This window comes from Ciconia boyciana, chromosome 2, assembly GCF_034638445.1.
Source record: "Ciconia boyciana chromosome 2, ASM3463844v1, whole genome shotgun sequence".
Classification (NCBI taxonomy): Eukaryota; Metazoa; Chordata; class Aves; order Ciconiiformes; family Ciconiidae; genus Ciconia; species Ciconia boyciana.
In genome coordinates, this window is record NC_132935.1 from 144,715,077 (window position 1) to 144,732,072 (window position 16,996).

A 16,996-nucleotide genomic window follows, 5' to 3' on the forward strand; every position below is an offset into this window, starting at 1 on the left:
TGTTCAATAGATAGTTCTTACTACACTACCATCTCCACACGTAGAGGGAGTAACTATGGTATGTGTCTAAGGCACATGTACATAGCAAGCTTCATGATACAGGTGTCAACGTCTTGCACTGCATGAGCCTTTTGTGCTGCCCCTCCATCCCAACGCCTCCTCCACCTCACCTGGGCAATCATCAGCGGAGGACATGAGGCACTAAGCTGGGATACTGTTTTGTTTACACTCAGAAAGATTCCTTCTTCAGAACTGAAATCAAGGTGACCCAATTGTAGCAATTTCCCTTCATTTTTCTCATTAGCTCTCTGAATTATTCTGCTTTGCTTAACAACTAGCAAACCTGCACACATGTGCTCCAGAGAAGGACCCATCTATGTGCAGTAGCCAGCACCCTAAGATTCCAGATCCAACTGTTACCATAGGACAAATAGTTTGTAACAAGATGACTGGACATCTGTAACTCTCCTGAAGAAATTAGTCTAGAGGTGGTTTCTACAAAAATGACAGTTTTATTTATCTAGGATATATTTTGTAGAGTAGGAAAACGCATCTGTAAAACTGGCAAATCCTTGACAGAATGGGGATATGCCATAAATACTGCAATTTTAGCTTCAATTAACAAGTCAACTTCTCAGATGAAAGCTCATTTTTTTAAAAATCTCTTCTCCCTCAAATATAAACTGTTTGTGGGGATTCATCACTACAAGCCCTTGAAACCACTACTGCCTCCAAATTCATTTGTACTGAAATGCAAGACCCACACTACAGCCAGTACTGTGAAAGATGCTGAACGGACTGGAGATGAGAGAGTCACTGAACAGCAACGACATTTGGCATGTTCTTGTCTCCCAGGCTTATGCTCACACCATGGTACTCACCCTGTATCTCAAAATAGGAAAAATCCATGAAGAGTTACCAACCACTGGCAATGTGGGGTTTATTTTCATCATCTTTAGGCTACCTCAGTCCTTTCCTTTCTACAACTACTAGCATTTAATGCAGTCCATAGACCGCATGACTTGCTAAGAGAAACATACATCACTTGAAGGTCTAGGAGAGTTTTGATTCATCGGATTCAGGGTTTTTTCAGTGCTTCATGTTCTCTTCCAGTGCTTTCAGTGTTTCAGATTCTTTTTTTTCAGTGCTTTTTTATTTAATCAGGAAAAATAAGAGTTATACAAATAAACAATATACTATCAGAAGATTATCTATCAAATAAGATTAACAAATTTGGCCTTAGACTAAAACAAGTCAATAAGTCATGAATATTAAAAAATCATACCAGATGGCAGGTCATCCGAAGGAAACTCAAACACCTTGGATTTGTAAACAGAGTGGAAATGGAAGTCATCCTGAAATAGTAAATAATTGCATGTATTAAACCTGGATAAACTAATCCATCTCATGAGCATCAAATAGACAGTTCCAAAGGTCCTTGTTATCCAACACCTACACTAGTGAACATGCAAGTTGCAAGGCACCATTACTCTACACACGTCTCCTTTTCCCAACTGTGATGTGATCACTAATGCCACAGTTAATCATCTTTTATTTGAAATACCTGAGTACATCAAACGGGGTGGCTGAGCACGCTTAGAGCTAGGCTTAAGGGAGCTGCCCAGGGAACATCAATGAGAGTCACAGGAGCTGCTGGAGTCAAGGCCGAACCAGGAGGAGAGGGACATAACAAATCCAGAACGGGAAGTGCCAGAGAAGGGGACAGGGCACTCGCAGTCTTCTCCTGCTGGCTCCAAGGGACCTTCATCACCTTCTGGGGCTGCACTGCTCTACATCCAAGTGTTACAGAGTACACACATACACACATACCACTGCCTAATTTTGGAAGTCTACTTTTGTCTGTGACGATGGGGACTCACATATGAGGTAAATGAGTTGGGAATGAGGCGATGATCCTTTGGTCCCAGAGCCTTACGCCTACCCTGTACCCATGAACGTCTGTATTCAACAAACAACTCAGCAGGACTACTACAAGTTCTACTTACATCTGAAGTGTAGTTTTCATCCGGCTCAATAAGGTAAGTATGATTTCCATCATAGAACATCCCACTGTCAAGAGCAGGAAATGTAAATACTGATTTAATAAACAAATACTAGTGCAACATGGAAGTAAGTTTAAGAAGTTCATATATTTTAAAAATTTAACTATTTAGAAAAGGAAGCAGTTAAAAATGGTTTCAGGAACTGAATGTAATTCTGAGTCAATCTTTTGTTTCTTCACTTCAGAAAGAAAGATATTCTCTCCCGTAGTGATATAGACCCTTCTTTCTTCCCCAAAGCTTCTCTACAACACATATATACACCACAAAAACTGGCTAATTTAGCCTACTGAAAATCCAGTTCAGAGCCCCCACTCCCATGCAAGAGAAATCTACCTGCAACAGATAAATGAGACACCTCTCTTTAGGAACACACGTATTTGGAACTTGCGCACAGCTTTCCCCCAAATGAAAATATTATTGAATTGAATTTATTGTTAGGTTTTAATGGTTTTGATTAACTATTTCCTCAGTAATTTCATATAGTACCAAGTACAAAGGACATAATGAGCTCTTTTGGGCATAGAGGGCTGTTTTGGACATTTCAGCAATAATAATTATGACAGATGGTCTTTTCTTTTTACATTGAGTTAGTTTAAGTTTATATTTCTAGAAAACATTAATGGCTATATGCATTATCATTTCAATATGGACATTACATGATGTTCATGATAAGGAGATAGGAAACCCCATCAGACAGGCTTCCAATGGGTTGTGGTGAAAAAAGATCCAGAGGACCAAGCCTTCTGCCATACCCATGGTTCTGGCAAAGTACTCATGGTCTCTTAATGGCATCAAATCTTCTCAACCACAGAAATTTGAAGGTCATTCATGATAAACACACTGCTATGTATCTCAGAAAATCTGTCACTTGGCTTGCCCACACACTATCACCAATTTTCCATATTAAATTCCAACACACGGTTCAACTCTAAATGGAGAACAAACTGAGGCTCTCTGAATGGATGAAGATAGTCTGTGACAGTAACACCAGATGCTTTTGCATTACCACTCAAATGTACAACAAAGGTGAGGTCCATTCCTGCAAGGATGTTTTCTAGTAAGAGTTACCTTAAATTTACTTAGGTAAAGAGTGTACTGAGGTTTAGTCTTTAAGATAATGCAGGATGCACAAGAGTGGTTGAATTGCACCTTAAAAGAAAGTGTTGATACAGGTATTGCTGTGTAAGAGCATAAAACCAAAGGGCATTTCTTATATCACTACCATTCTGATCTTCAACCAAATCAGCACTTTTTAAAAATAATTTTGCCTTTATTGCAGTAGCATACACGCATGGTTGGGATTAGGCTGTATCAGCATGTCCCTTTCAAAGTGCCACTACTAAGGGCTTTAAGCTTGGCCATAAATATGAGCTGTAACTTCAAACTTGGCACATAGTACATAACAGCAGCATGAAAGCAAGATTATTTATTTAGATTACTCTTTAGCAAACTTTTAGGCACCAAAAAAACCCCATTGGAATTATAAACAGCAAAACCAGATACTTTTATTTTTTCTTATGCAGCTTTTTTTTTTTTAATCAGCAAAATTGATTTTGGTTCTGCACAGGACCAGATGCAGTCACTAAAATACTGTCATTCTTTTCCTGACTATTAAGAAATATAAGCACATATTAAGCTTGTAAACCATTACAGCTACGAATGAGCACACTTCTCTTAATATCATTCACTTATGGGGTTAACCATGTAGCATACACCAAAGTAGCCTGAGTTACTGACTGTATAACATACATCAAGTGTGATAATGAGTATATCTACAATTTAAGGCTGTTTCACCTTTCAAATTACCTGTGCCTATTCTTTAGAAATAAATACAGTGTACACAGCCTAAGATAAATATTCTAGCACCTGCTGAAGCTTCTTTGGGAATAAGATGAGATTTGGGAACATCCTGCAGCTCTTAATCAGGCAAAACTTCCTTCCCTCTAATTGCAATTTTACTTAAGCAGAGTCTGCAAGACGAAGCGCTATCAACAAAGGGCTTCTCGTGCGACTGTTGCACCCAGCAGCACTGACGTCTGATCAAGTCACTCAACAGTGACAAGAATAATAGTCATGGCTGACCTACAGATCTGACTTGCCCACTCAAAGCATTCATGGCTCTTTTCCAACCGACTTCAATAGTCCAGTGCTCTGTGAACAAATCACATGCTCACGGATGTGTTAGAGAGAAAGCAATACCAAAACACCGGCCATTTAAAAAACCTGAATTTGGATTGTGTGTATTCTTCAAACAAACAAATTTGTAGTCGTGAAAGTCTAATTTGCAGTAATAACAGCAGGTTTTGTATTCACCACCAGTGGGCAGCAAAATCATAGACCAACCTGGTGTCTGTGCAGCTCGCCTTGAAACAGGACTGCAAGTCGTGCCTGACTATAGCTTATTTCTATCCCAGCAACCAGTGTGTTTTGCATTCAAAGTTTTTTGTGTTAAGTCATAGGAAACTGTGGTTACTGCATATCCCACAGAAAACAAAAAATTCCAAACAAAATGGCTCGCTCAGTGTTAAGGTTGCAGAGATACATTTTTCATTAGCAAAGTCATTAAGAAGAGAAGAAATTCATAATTTTAAGTATTCTGTCAGCCAGTCATCCAATTAATTTAACTAATAAAAGGAAGACCACAACATAGACATTACCAACAGAAGAACTCATAATTTATGATTAAAAAACCACAACATTTTCTCACATGTATGAAAAATTCTGCTGTTACTGGCCAAGATCTAGGGGTACTAATAAGTAAGAGAGATTAGCATGAACTTTGGGAATATGAAGCTTGTTATTCTATTAAAGGCATCTGCTCTGTCTTATGCACCTAAAATTCATGAAAGCAAAGCTCCTGCCCTGCAGACCTTATTAGAAGATAACTCTCTGCAGCTTCCCTTATTCCAGCGAGATGCTCCAAACTGTGGTTGGAGCTAAGGAGCTCCGATTGCCAGTGTGAGTTTCTAGTAATTACTTAGCATTTAAAATCAACTGTGGAGGAGCTAGTTGTAATGATGGAAATGCAGTGCCAGAGAATGCAGTGAGTTTAATACAACTCAGGAACACATTACTCTCTCATACTGGATGTTGGAATTACCAGCCTGCTACAGTAAGCTTCATAGTGCATTTTGTGTGAAGGGTAACTGCTGAAACTTTATTGCATCAGAAAAAGGAAAAAAAAAAAAAGAGATACCTCTCAAGGCAGAGCTGAATTACATGGGGGAAAAAATGCATCTTTTATCACATAACTGTGTTAGAAGGGACCAATTTGAATATCAGGCAATTTAAGAATACAGAGCAGCAGGAGGGTCAGTCATAAGAACAAACCCACAAAAGGAGTGCAGGAAAGGACATATGCAGGCTCTCCTTCCTTTCTGCTTTTTCTCCTAGGAGTTAGCAGGGGCCAAGACCTAATGGATCACTGCTAATGGAAGCCATGCAGTGGCTCAGGATGCATTAGGATGCTACTATTTTTAGGCTCACTGTCCATACTGAAACTGGGCTCAGGTTTCTTGAGCTGCTCAACCTTGATCATAAAAGAGATAAACACAGCTGTAAATCAGACAAGTGCAAGGATGACAAGTCTTCTGCATGCATTGTCCCCCTTCCTAACAAAGAATATACGAAAAGAAAGACACTACTTAAATATGTGTACTTATATGACTGATACCAAAACTACAGAATAGTTGGAGACAGACAATAAACTGAAGAAGATTTCCATCAGCTAAGCCCCGCTTCCTCAGAAAAAGGCAAAGCTCAGGTAATCTCCACACAGGCTCACTTGCTGCCATGACTTTTCAAGCTGATCTCAGTATCAAAAGCACTGAGATCCTGTAATTCCCAGATTCAACAGACAATGAAGTTACTTGGTTGCTCTGAAAACCTGACTAGCATCTTTCAATAGTGCCAAAAGTAGACATGTCCAAAAGCTGTACAGTCAACATACAGCTCCATGTAACCTTCAGATAACAAATGCTTTAATTATATTATCACTAAAATGATGTACTTTAAAAAAACCTATTATTGCACAATTTTATACCCTTTCATCCTGATTTTCCAAGATTTTACTATATCAAAGGTATTATCCCACACACACAGCTTAAGGCCAGCAATTCTGTGAAGAAAATGGATAGGACAAGAGAAACTCTAAACTGTCACTTTCTTTTGTAAAGAGAGTAGAAAAGAAAGATAAAATACATCATTGTAGCAGCAAGAAAAGAACACAGTTTCCAAATGGTTCATGTCAATACTGGCAGTGTTTTTTATTCTTGTAGAACAGGATATTTTCAGATACTTTTACCATTCTATCTCTATAATAAATTATCTTAAAACAATACCTGGCCACTGTCCTCAGTTTAAAAGAAAAAGAAAAGAAACTTGCGTGCTTTGTCAGTGAATTCTGAAAACAAACAAACAAGGCTTTTGCAAGGTTCAAACTAAACCCATTTTTTCTAAAGATTGTTGAGTACTTAATATTGGTGACAAACTAGTACGAAAATAAATAGCACTTATTTTACCATAAACAGCTTTATTTTGCTTAAAAGACTAATAAGCAAAGGCCAATAAAAACAAAACAGCAGACTTACTGTAATCCATGGCATGTTGACAAGGCAACAAATGATACAGGATTTCCTCGAATTTCTCCCTGATAATAGCAATGTTCTCCTCCCTGAAATTGGAAATTGAGACCGTAAATCCACAGGACATCCCACAGTATCACACTCCATCCTGTCAGACACTGCTTTTCCATAAATACATTGCAAACCCACTGACATGGCACCAAGAATTGACTATCACTCACAAGGGTGTTCATCCCCATCTCCTTTTAGCCATGGTTTGGTACCTAGACAAGCATCATCATTTTGACTCTCTGCACAGAATGGAGATACTTTCAGTGCGAAATCCCTGGCAACCTGAGACAGATTTCAGAGACAAATGTCTCCAGAAGTGCTCATCTTTCTTCACTGACTATGAAAAGAGTCGGAAATAGGGGGCTTAGACTCAACACCTGGTCTGTACACGGCTACATCAGACAAGATGAACTCTGCTCTGAGGGTAAGGCAATTTCCTACTTCTGAGGAGAAAGGTATGCTTATCAAATAATAATAATACTTGATTAAAAAAGAGAAAAAATCAGAAGTGCTCACTAGTGCTCCAAAACTAATGGAAACTTTAAGTATAAACAAGCAGTAAAGGAATACAATGAAAATTAATATTTGCCTCTTCTCTTCTGCAAATAAAATATACACATTTCAAATCAAATCCAGCAGACCTTACTCAAAAAATCTCCCCCTTAGTTTCACAGAAGTCAAACAGATAGCCAAGTAAGCCCTACTGCACATGCACTGAATGTATTCAGTATTGCACAATGTCAATATTTGTATGCAAAATTACAAAAACGATCCAAACATCCCTTAAATTCTCACTGCCACTCTACCCTGCAGAGGAACTTACCTATTAGTGCCTTGCCAAATTCAGCTATGTCATATTACTGCACTACTGTTGGTTAAAGGACTATGAAGATGATTTTCAGTGCTCTTTTTTTTTTTTTAAATAGCAACACTTTACTATTTCTATTCCCTACCAGCAAATGTATGAATAATCTACCTAGCTGAATGTACCCAGCCATGTGAATATTTATGTCCATTTACTGCTGGGAGGGAAATGCATTACAGTTACTGCTTTTTCAGAAGCTGGCAGTCACTCACACGATGCATAGCACAGTCATTTTAGACATCTGACATTAAATGCTCTTAGATTTTATTTTTCAAATATGAAAAAAAAATTAATCACGATCAGGCAAAAGGAAAAAACACATAGAATATGTTGGTAGTTTTGTGTTTTGATCAGGAAATCCTGTTCTGTTTTCTCCAAGGCATGCAAACTATTTTTGAAAGCACTATGAAGTACGGGTGCTTCTGTTTTGAGGTGCTCTCCTTAAGAGAGTATAGGAGCCTGTTTGTCAGAGCGTGGCTGCTCGCAGGGAAAGAGACCTGATCTCAACCTGGTCACTGGAAATCATTAGTTCCTCCTCAAAATCTTTGCTGGGGCATTTATGCATGCCATGCTGCTGTTGGACCCCAAAGCACTCAGTGCAGCGCACCTGGGGGCAGCTCGCCGCTGCCATGACCAGCAACAGCAGCGCTACAGGGAAATGCAACACCTGATCCAACAGACGACGAGTCTGACACTATTTGACAGGCTTGTTGCTTCACTTTGCGAGGAGAATCCCTGTGGCATATCTTCCGTTAAAAGTGTTACACTTTTTTTTTTTTCCAATTTCTTTCAGTCGCGTTATTTCCTCTCTTCTACATTCCACTTCTTCCTTCCACTTGCTGCAGTGACAGCAGCCACCTCCACTGCCTATCCACCTCAGCATGTTTTTCTCCGTGTACCTGGTACAGATACAGAACACCTTCACCAAACTGACCTGCAGAGTGACCATCACGCTACCCACCACAGGCACCTCTCTACTAAGATGTCTGCTGGAAAACACTACTGGTGCCACACAGGTACTGTTCGACAGGCTGTGCTGATGTTTTTCTGGCTCATATCATGAGAAGCTCTGGCGCTGAGCCTCCATACCAGGCCACAGCAGGGTGTCTGGTGGAAAACATACGACCCATCACCCTTGGACCAGCATTTCTCAGGACCATCAAGTGTTTGAGACTCTGATGGAGTACAAGTGAAAAGGAGATGGTCTGAGTTTCTGCTTTGCATTCACATGCATTTTAGCCACTGGGATTTTAGACAGACTACATGTTACTTTGTTTTTCCTGAAACCTTGGCTCATTTTCTCTGTTTTATTCTCCTTTTTTACACCTACTTACTTCCTATATCTTAGTTACTTTAAGCTCTCTTCATTTGAGATTTTCTTTCTTTCAGTCTGTAGGATATCCCCCACTATAGGATCACAGTACCTGCTTAAGGCTTTCAGGTCGTTCCAGAATATATGAATAAAAAGTAAACAAAGAGATATTCCAGCAAGCTAATAGAAAAACTAACAATCAAACTATATGGATGAGCTAAAACCTTATGAGTAATAAAATATTGTCTAAACAGAACTCTTGCAGTAGTATTTCCGTAAAAGATATAACTGGAGTAAGCACATGAATATGGGAATAATATTGAAAAGACTATCAGTAGGGAGTTGTACAGAGTTCTAGCTGTGGAAGGAATTTGGAGTAATTAGACAAATTGGTTTGTTCTCAGAAAATGTAGTTAATATGTACCAGAAGTAGAATCTCAGGCTCCATTAGTTTGCAAAACCATGTCTTTGTAACCAGGAGGAACATTTTTTCATACTAAGAATCCAAGTTTGTGGCTCAAAAGCGTGTTTTGATCTTCTTAATGAGAATCAAATAAATGCCCCATGATAGTACCTCCAAATTAATTTATTCCACAATAAAACCATGAACAAATTTTTATGCATACAGATCTAGAAAATAAAAGAAAAGCAGCTCTAAATTCTTGCCTAGGAAAAACACAACTCAGACACACAAACTCCGTTCCATTTCATCAAATCAATTCAACTCATTCATCTACTGAAGTTCACAGTAATGCTGGTGGAGACAGAAATATAACTCTGATCTTCTCAGTCTCGGGGACCAATTCTTACCACTACAAAACATTTATTTCTATATGTTACATCTGGGGGATATTTTTTACACATGGACTTATGTTCCTATCAACATAATGTAAGTCACCTCAAACCAGATAATAAATTTTAAGGGGTTTAAATTAAAATAGCTTTCTTCAAGTACTTGATGTACTAGTGGTGTGTTGGGTTTTTTTGAAGAGAACCCTTCAGTGTAAGAAATCCTGCTGTCAGGACACTCCTAAAGGAGGTTCTGAGGATTGTTATAGTCTCAGCAAGGAAGTAAGAGGTGGTGCAGTGAAACCAGATGGCACTAGCACTGGATGGCTCTGGGAAGAGCAATTGCTTAGCACTCCTTAACAGTGTCTCAAGCAGATAAAACATGCCAGTAACACGTGGCACGTGGTGGGGAGGGTGCAAATTGTGTATTGTACTTTTGGGAGACTCGTTTTCAACAGTTCACAAAACCTGTGAAGAGAGAAGCACTTAAAGCTACAACGTCTGGGACTGGTTCTGTACTGAGAGTCAGAACAACTGAAGGGACTCTACAGGTCAATGTTTTCTTTAGAGCACATTCAATTTTGGACAAGAAGGTTACTGTTGTTGCCTCCCTGTAGTGCTGAGATGAAATCTTGTTGGTTTTGACATGTACTAAAGTTCCTTTATAGCAGGTGCTGTAATAAAATACACTGTACTACAGGAAGAATTGCAGTATATGGGAGATCTAAGGCCACCAAAGACTAAACGTAATCATGACATCTATCTTCTTTTACTCTGCTCTTGGAAACATTCACTGAAGGACTGGGGTTGTCTCTCTTCTCTATTGGTATCTGTAGCAGTGAGACAGGAGTGGAAAAAAAATCTTCATTTTTTCCTAAAAATATTCTGGTCCCATATGAAAATTAAGACTTCCCCCAAGAGCTGAAACTAGCACCATTACCAATAACAGTTCAGTTCAGAGCATCCAGGGTGTTTTATGAAGAGCTATTGGCTTCCTGTTGCTATTAGAGCCCCTCCCTGCTCTCTCAAAAGCAGGCAATAATTGCCCATCTCAGCAAATCAAACCTCCACACTGGCCTTTGTCAGCTACTGGGGAATGGTTTAGTGTTAAGATGAAGGGGAAATAAGACTGCTCTTCTAACATATGCCAGCCATCAGTGTGATTAGCACATTTACTCCTTTCTGCTCTAAAACGGAACCTGGCCAGTGTAGAGTCTGGGAGAAAATTAGGCTAAATATCCCCAACTCCCATGAGACAACGTCAGCCCGGTGACAATGCCTGTGACACAGGCCTGCAACACACATACACACACGCACACACACTCTCACACCATATCCAAAGGCAGTCTAAGGCTACAGCAGAGAGAAGTTCAGGCTACAGCAGAGAGAAGTTCAACACTTTTGCCTCCACGAGGCGCACAGGCACTGTTCATGCTGTGGTCAGCACGACGCAAGGCAAATTTTCTGCCAGTGCCTCTGGCACGCAATTGTCCATTTCCTTGGTTCAGTAAGTTCTCCTTCCTTCATGAAACCTCTCAGCCTTACCGGTGACTTCCAAGAGCAATACAGAATACACAGATTTTTAATAAGAAGTCTATTGATTTGGGGAGCTAAAAATGTAATAACATTCTACAAAAAAAAAAAAATCAGAATGACCCCAGGGTCAATTAAAACATGAATCATTATGATAGCGGTCAGTTTATGATTTAATCTTCATCTTGATGCTTAAGTTGGACAATTATAGCAAAATCCTGAATTAGGGGTATCTTGCCCTGTGAACTGCTACAGCTCCTCGCCAACCAGCATGCAACCTACTTTGCCCATGTCAGTCTGAGTTTCCCTGCAGCCTGTCTGGGTAGGTAGTGTGGCAAAGATACTAGAAAATGAGAAGGCAGAGATGTTAGCAATGCAAGTAAAATCTGTCCCCCTTTCTATCCTTTAAGATAGTTTGTCCATGCCCAGAGAGGCACCAGCTGCTGCGTAAACACAAAAAAGGCAAAAAACCACATTAACCCCTATTCACAATGAAGGGGGGAAATAAGTAAAGCAAAAGAACAGCCACGACAGTCAGTGATGGCGGCGGTTCACTCTTCTCTGCAGTCTCAGTGAAGAAAGCATTTGCTGACCGTACACTGCCAGTGTTTGTTATTCACCTCAGAGACACTATGACCTTCCCAGGGGAGGAAAATTAAGGATGCACATTCATCTGCTTTCAAATAACACCCGACATCAGATCTTCAAGTAAGCAATTTTCCGCAATTAGGAGAGGTGCTGGCCATTAAAACTCATGCTACACTCAGGCACTGACCCTAAAATTAATAACTTCCTTCTTCCAGCAGCTACATATTCCTATTTTAACACTCATTCATCCAAAGGAAAGGAGATTGCTGGTCTAGTTCATATCCTAGTAACACAGGTCCCTCTTTCCTTGCAGCAGAAAGCTCCCAAAAGGCCAGCTAAAGACCATGCCACCATTCTGTGAAGTGCCAGATAACGATTAGCTTTTTAAAGAGCTACCCACTGTGGGGCCACTAGTTTTAAAACTGCTTCCTTAGTAATCACTTAGATCTATTTACGAATTATTGATGCTTGCACAGGTTTTGACCCAGTGATAACTAAGACTGAATGAGAAAGAGCAATAGGAGAAGAAAATGCACACCCTCTCGCTGACTTCTACAGCAGAAAATGACTTGTGATGGATAGATTTCTATTTGTAAATAGAAAAGTCAAAATGGCACTTTCACCTGTGTAACTGCATTGAGAAAAAATCTCTTTTAATTGACATGTGCTTCAGCAAAAGCAGGGGTCCGGCTGGCGGGGCTGTGCTGTCCTGCAGCAGAGCCCCGGGCTCAGCCCTTACACAGCTCAGTAACAACTCCAGGGACCGTGGCATCACCTCTTTGCAGAGCAGGTCTCTGGACTTAGCTACGGTGTACTGTAGACTCCTGCAAGCCAACTGTTTTGCAAATGTGAACGGTGCCCTCCCTTTGTAGGAGGACAGCTATCACATGTACTCATACAACTCAGAGCTGACATGCTGTAGTGACATTAGGTTATAACGCTATTTCAGACGCTGAAATCAGAAATATGGATTCCAAAATTAGGATAAATTCATCACCGTTTCTAAGGCTTCTCCACAAAATGCCCATGTTTAAAGACTGGTTGGCATCACTCTTAAAAAAACAGACACACATGTATATGACAGACAGGATCCTGCACACAGGCGACTCGCTCCAACTGCCATTGGTGGCTCACGGTAGGCGCTTTCAGCAGATGGCATGTGCTATCAGCCCAGCTTCCCGGTTCAGAGGCCAAATGAGGCTTGTGTTTGCTGCCCAGTAGCTACGACAGAAGATGCTCCACAAACGTAGCTGCAGGGTGTGGACAGAGAGCTCACGACAGTGCAATGCCATCTGGTCCGGGAGCTGCCTTGGCATCTGCTTGGGAAACAGCCTCTTGACTTGCCTTGTCTTACCTTGGTGTTAGAGAAAATTATTTTAATTATCAGCTGCCAGATAAAGATAAGGCAGAGGAGAACAGGGTTGGTTACCTCTTCCTGCCTACTCTGCTGTCTTTAAGTCGGCTCTTGTAGAAGTGCCTAGTGTCTCTGAGTCATGGCATACAAGTCATTTTAATGACAGTCATTTTGCCCCATTTCTGCATGCCTGTACATAGGGAAAAGGGAGCAAACATTTTAAGGGACTACATGAAAATTCTTTATAATCTACCCATAGTAATCTGTCACATCAGTTCATCAGCCTACCCCAAGTCTGAAGCCAAGTTACAAGCATGTGATGTACAAGATTACTATAAACACAACACAGAAGACGAGATGTTGGCACGCACCTACATGGATATCAATCAGTCAGGAGAAGATAAAGTTCTGAGTAAAATGGAGAAAAATACTAATTAGATTTCCTTATTGGCTCATTATTTCTGAATGACAGAAACTTCTCTTTAAGTGAGAATTCACAGAGCTTGAGACTGTGTCTAGAAACATTAACCTACTGTATATAGTACAGTGGTTTGGTATCCATAGGGAACAACAGATGTGTCTAGGCAAAGCTATTTAAAGAAGTCAAGATCAAGTAAGTGAAGATGTCAAGCTAAAGCACACTGAAGTCTTGCATGGAAGCACTCTTCCGGAAGTACAGCAGCTTCAGTTTGTTTAGCTTAATTCCCCCTCAAAAGGATTAAGTTAAACCCAAAAAGATACTTTTATTTTTTAATAAGAGCATCTACAAAGGGATTTAATGTTCTTTAATGTTATAGCGTAGTTAATTTCTCTTAGCTGTACTCAGTCCTTGCATGGCCTGAGTTTACAGAATGCTTGGTTGATGCCTGTGCATGCTGTATGTTGTAGCTAATGGAAAATAACTCACGAGTGCACAAAGTCTGGCAGGAGTTCTCTGCAAATTCAAGCACTAGACTGCTGTCTTCCCTCTGGGGCATATGAAAACCACAGCAGAGAGTACTCAAGAGGTGACTCCTGATGGTCACAGTGTCACCCAACTTCTCACTTCAGCAGAACCAGGACTTCATCGCTGGGGCCCACATCCACAGTGGGATGTGCGTTTTAAGCTCTTAATGGCTTCCACTTTCTGACAATTTTTTCCCCTCCAGAACTAGCTAAAAACACTGGATTTATTTTTTTATGTCACAAAGAAAAGGAAGACAAGATAATTAAACCTGCAAGATCCTACGTGAGTCACGAGCTGAGATTCATTCTAGTGTAGTATATTCAAAAACATGGCCTGGGAAGGACTCCCTAATACTGAAAGCTGCCACTTTTAATATCCTCCTTCTCAGTAGCGGATGTATGTAGAAAGTAAGCTAGTAATAGCAGGGAGATAAACAGATATAAAAAAATGTTAATACAAATGTACATTAAAAGTGCCAGCCTGCAGGACCATTAGGTCAGGCAAATGCATTATATACAATGGCTGATTATTTTGCCCTGGTACCCCACAGAGGATTACTAAACCCCAAAGGAATTGCCTTCATAATTCAAGCAATGCTAAAATAGGAAAGTGAGATATTTCTCAATGCCTATCAACTCAGTGTGGCAGCATGACACTGCTGAAAAAAAAAGATGTCCAGAATAACTGAAAGCACACAGAAATTTAAAAATTTTGTCAGCTCGTCATCAGGGCACATACAGTAACATTAATTCTAGCCAAAAATCTACAGGAAGTAATTTGACCAGTATACTCTGGGACCACAGATCCCTTTGAGATGGCAGCATCCTGTAAGGTACGAACCATACAGTCATTCCCTGTTCCACTACTACCCTCTGATCTTCTCCTTTTTGTGGAACTTTCAATTTATGAACTCCCATCATACACCAAAACCACCTATAATTAGTCCCTAAGTGAAAGAAGTTGCCATTTGTTCTATCTGATTTCATCCCATTTTTATTTACTTCATTGGTCAAAGATAGCCAGTTCTCCTCCTATCCTTCTGTGCCCTGTAATGCTTCCCAGTTTTGTACTGCTAGTAAATTTCATTAATATACACATACTTTTTTTTTTTTGTCTAAGTCATTAATGAAAATATTTGATGAGAGCAGTCTGAAGACCAACCTTGCAGGAATCCCCTGCTAAACTGTGTCAGACTCACAGATTCTCTGTCAGCTCTTCTTTGGCTAGTTTATTGCTATCACTAAAAAGTAGATTATGGCCTAGATTTACTAATAATTTGCCATGAGGCAAAGAGAGCTCTGTTGAGGGAGCAGGGGGGAGGAGCTCTGACGACATTACGGGAACTCTTATTCAAAATCTTCTCTCGAACAAGCAAGAGAGTGATTCTTCTGGTACTAACAGCTTCTCTAGTCTCCGGACACAGCCAAAAAAGCCCTGCCAGAAATACACATATGCAATTCCTGCATTATTTATGATTTGTTCCTTTTTAGTTTCTTTTCTCCCCCAGGGGCTCCTCACCAGGTTGTGCAAGCTCCGGGCACATGCACACGCAGCTCCCCACCCGCCCCAGGCTCCAGCCTCCCAGGGCAGAGCATCCCTGCACTCTCCTCCCATCCCCTCCTGCCAGCCAAATTGGTGCTCTGGTTCTCAGGAAGAAAATCTAATCCCTCACAGGAAAGCCTGTTTAGCATACAGGCTTTTCCAGCAAGTTGAAACGCCTTCCTCTTTGGTTACAAAACGGTGAGTTATCAAAAGCTGAAGAAAAATTAAGATATTCTTCTATGGAGCTCAGACAGTGGATGCCCTTAAAACCGGAAGATGCTGGTGGAAGCACCTTGCTATAAGATTGGAAACATACCAGTCAATGATAAAAATGACCTGCTCACTGGCTCGGTGTTTATTCTGGCTGCACCACAAATTATTGTAGCCTTATGATCAGTTCGTACCTGTGGCGATACAGCGAAATGTTGGAATGCTACTTAGGATAAGGGCTCATCAAACACAGGCACTGACGTGACAGACACAGACGTTGCCCTCAGTCAAGGGACTGTACCTTAACAGCTCCTCAAGCAGACCAGATGTTAAGGAGGGAGTTTAACAGAAAAAGCAATACCCATCATGTCAAGGGTCCCCAGCTCGCTCTGGCCTTTCAAGATTTTAATATTTTTCTCCCTTCTCTATTATTTTCCTAAAAAAGGGCATTAAAATAGCCCTTCAAATACACATCGTGGCACGCACAAGCTGAGATTTTAATCACAGCAAGGCAATGAAGAACAGTAATTTTCCCCTCTTATGCACAGGCATTAAAATAGCTGTAAGCTACAGTAACAGGCATTTTGTGCACACTACTAGCCAAACAACACACATAACAAAAGGATATAATGAGTATTTTTGCCAACTAAGGCCTCTGCTTTGCTGTGCAGCATTAAAGTGCATTTGCCCCAAATGGAGGCAAGGGTTTGGGGAACCTTTGTTCCCCAAACTGCAATGACGGCACCTCTGCTAGAGCCACTGCAGAGCACAAGGCCACGCTGGGGCACCCCAGCTGGAGAGGACGGCCGCAGGCAGTTTGAAGGAAGGCACCGGGCACTGCCCTGCCCACGCTCGCTGCTGCACAGCAGCGGCTGAGCACCGCGGGGACCAGCAATACAGCTCAGCACAGCTGGGGACACAAAGCCACAAGGCAATCTTAAGCCACAAGGCAAGTTCGGCCAAAGCTTCTCCGTCAACACTACAATGGAGAAAAACAGTACCTAGCATTTAATACTACTTCATTTATGTCGTTCAACGCTATCATGACTGTGAACATGTTGTGAAGGAGAAGCAAAAAGCAACGTTCTTTTATGCTGTGAACACTCTTGCTGTAATTTTGTGCCCATAACACACATACTGTGTTTAAACTACCACACTTA

At 40.7% G+C, this 16,996-nt stretch overlaps 1 protein-coding gene across 14 annotated transcripts in view; it reads right to left on the bottom strand.

The window, feature by feature from the left end:
* The window catches only part of ADAM22 (ADAM metallopeptidase domain 22), a 141,666-nt gene that overhangs the window by 58,161 nt on the left and 66,509 nt on the right, over nt 1-16,996 (bottom strand). For all 14 annotated transcript variants that reach the window (XM_072854309.1, XM_072854307.1, XM_072854310.1 and 11 more), the window contains exons 5-7: nt 6,653-6,735; nt 2,007-2,070; nt 1,286-1,355 (exon numbers count right to left, since the gene is read on the bottom strand). In XM_072854309.1, coding sequence (XP_072710410.1) covers nt 1,286-1,355; nt 2,007-2,070; nt 6,653-6,735 — 217 coding nt within the window. The remainder of the gene's footprint in view (nt 1-1,285; nt 1,356-2,006; nt 2,071-6,652; nt 6,736-16,996) is intronic.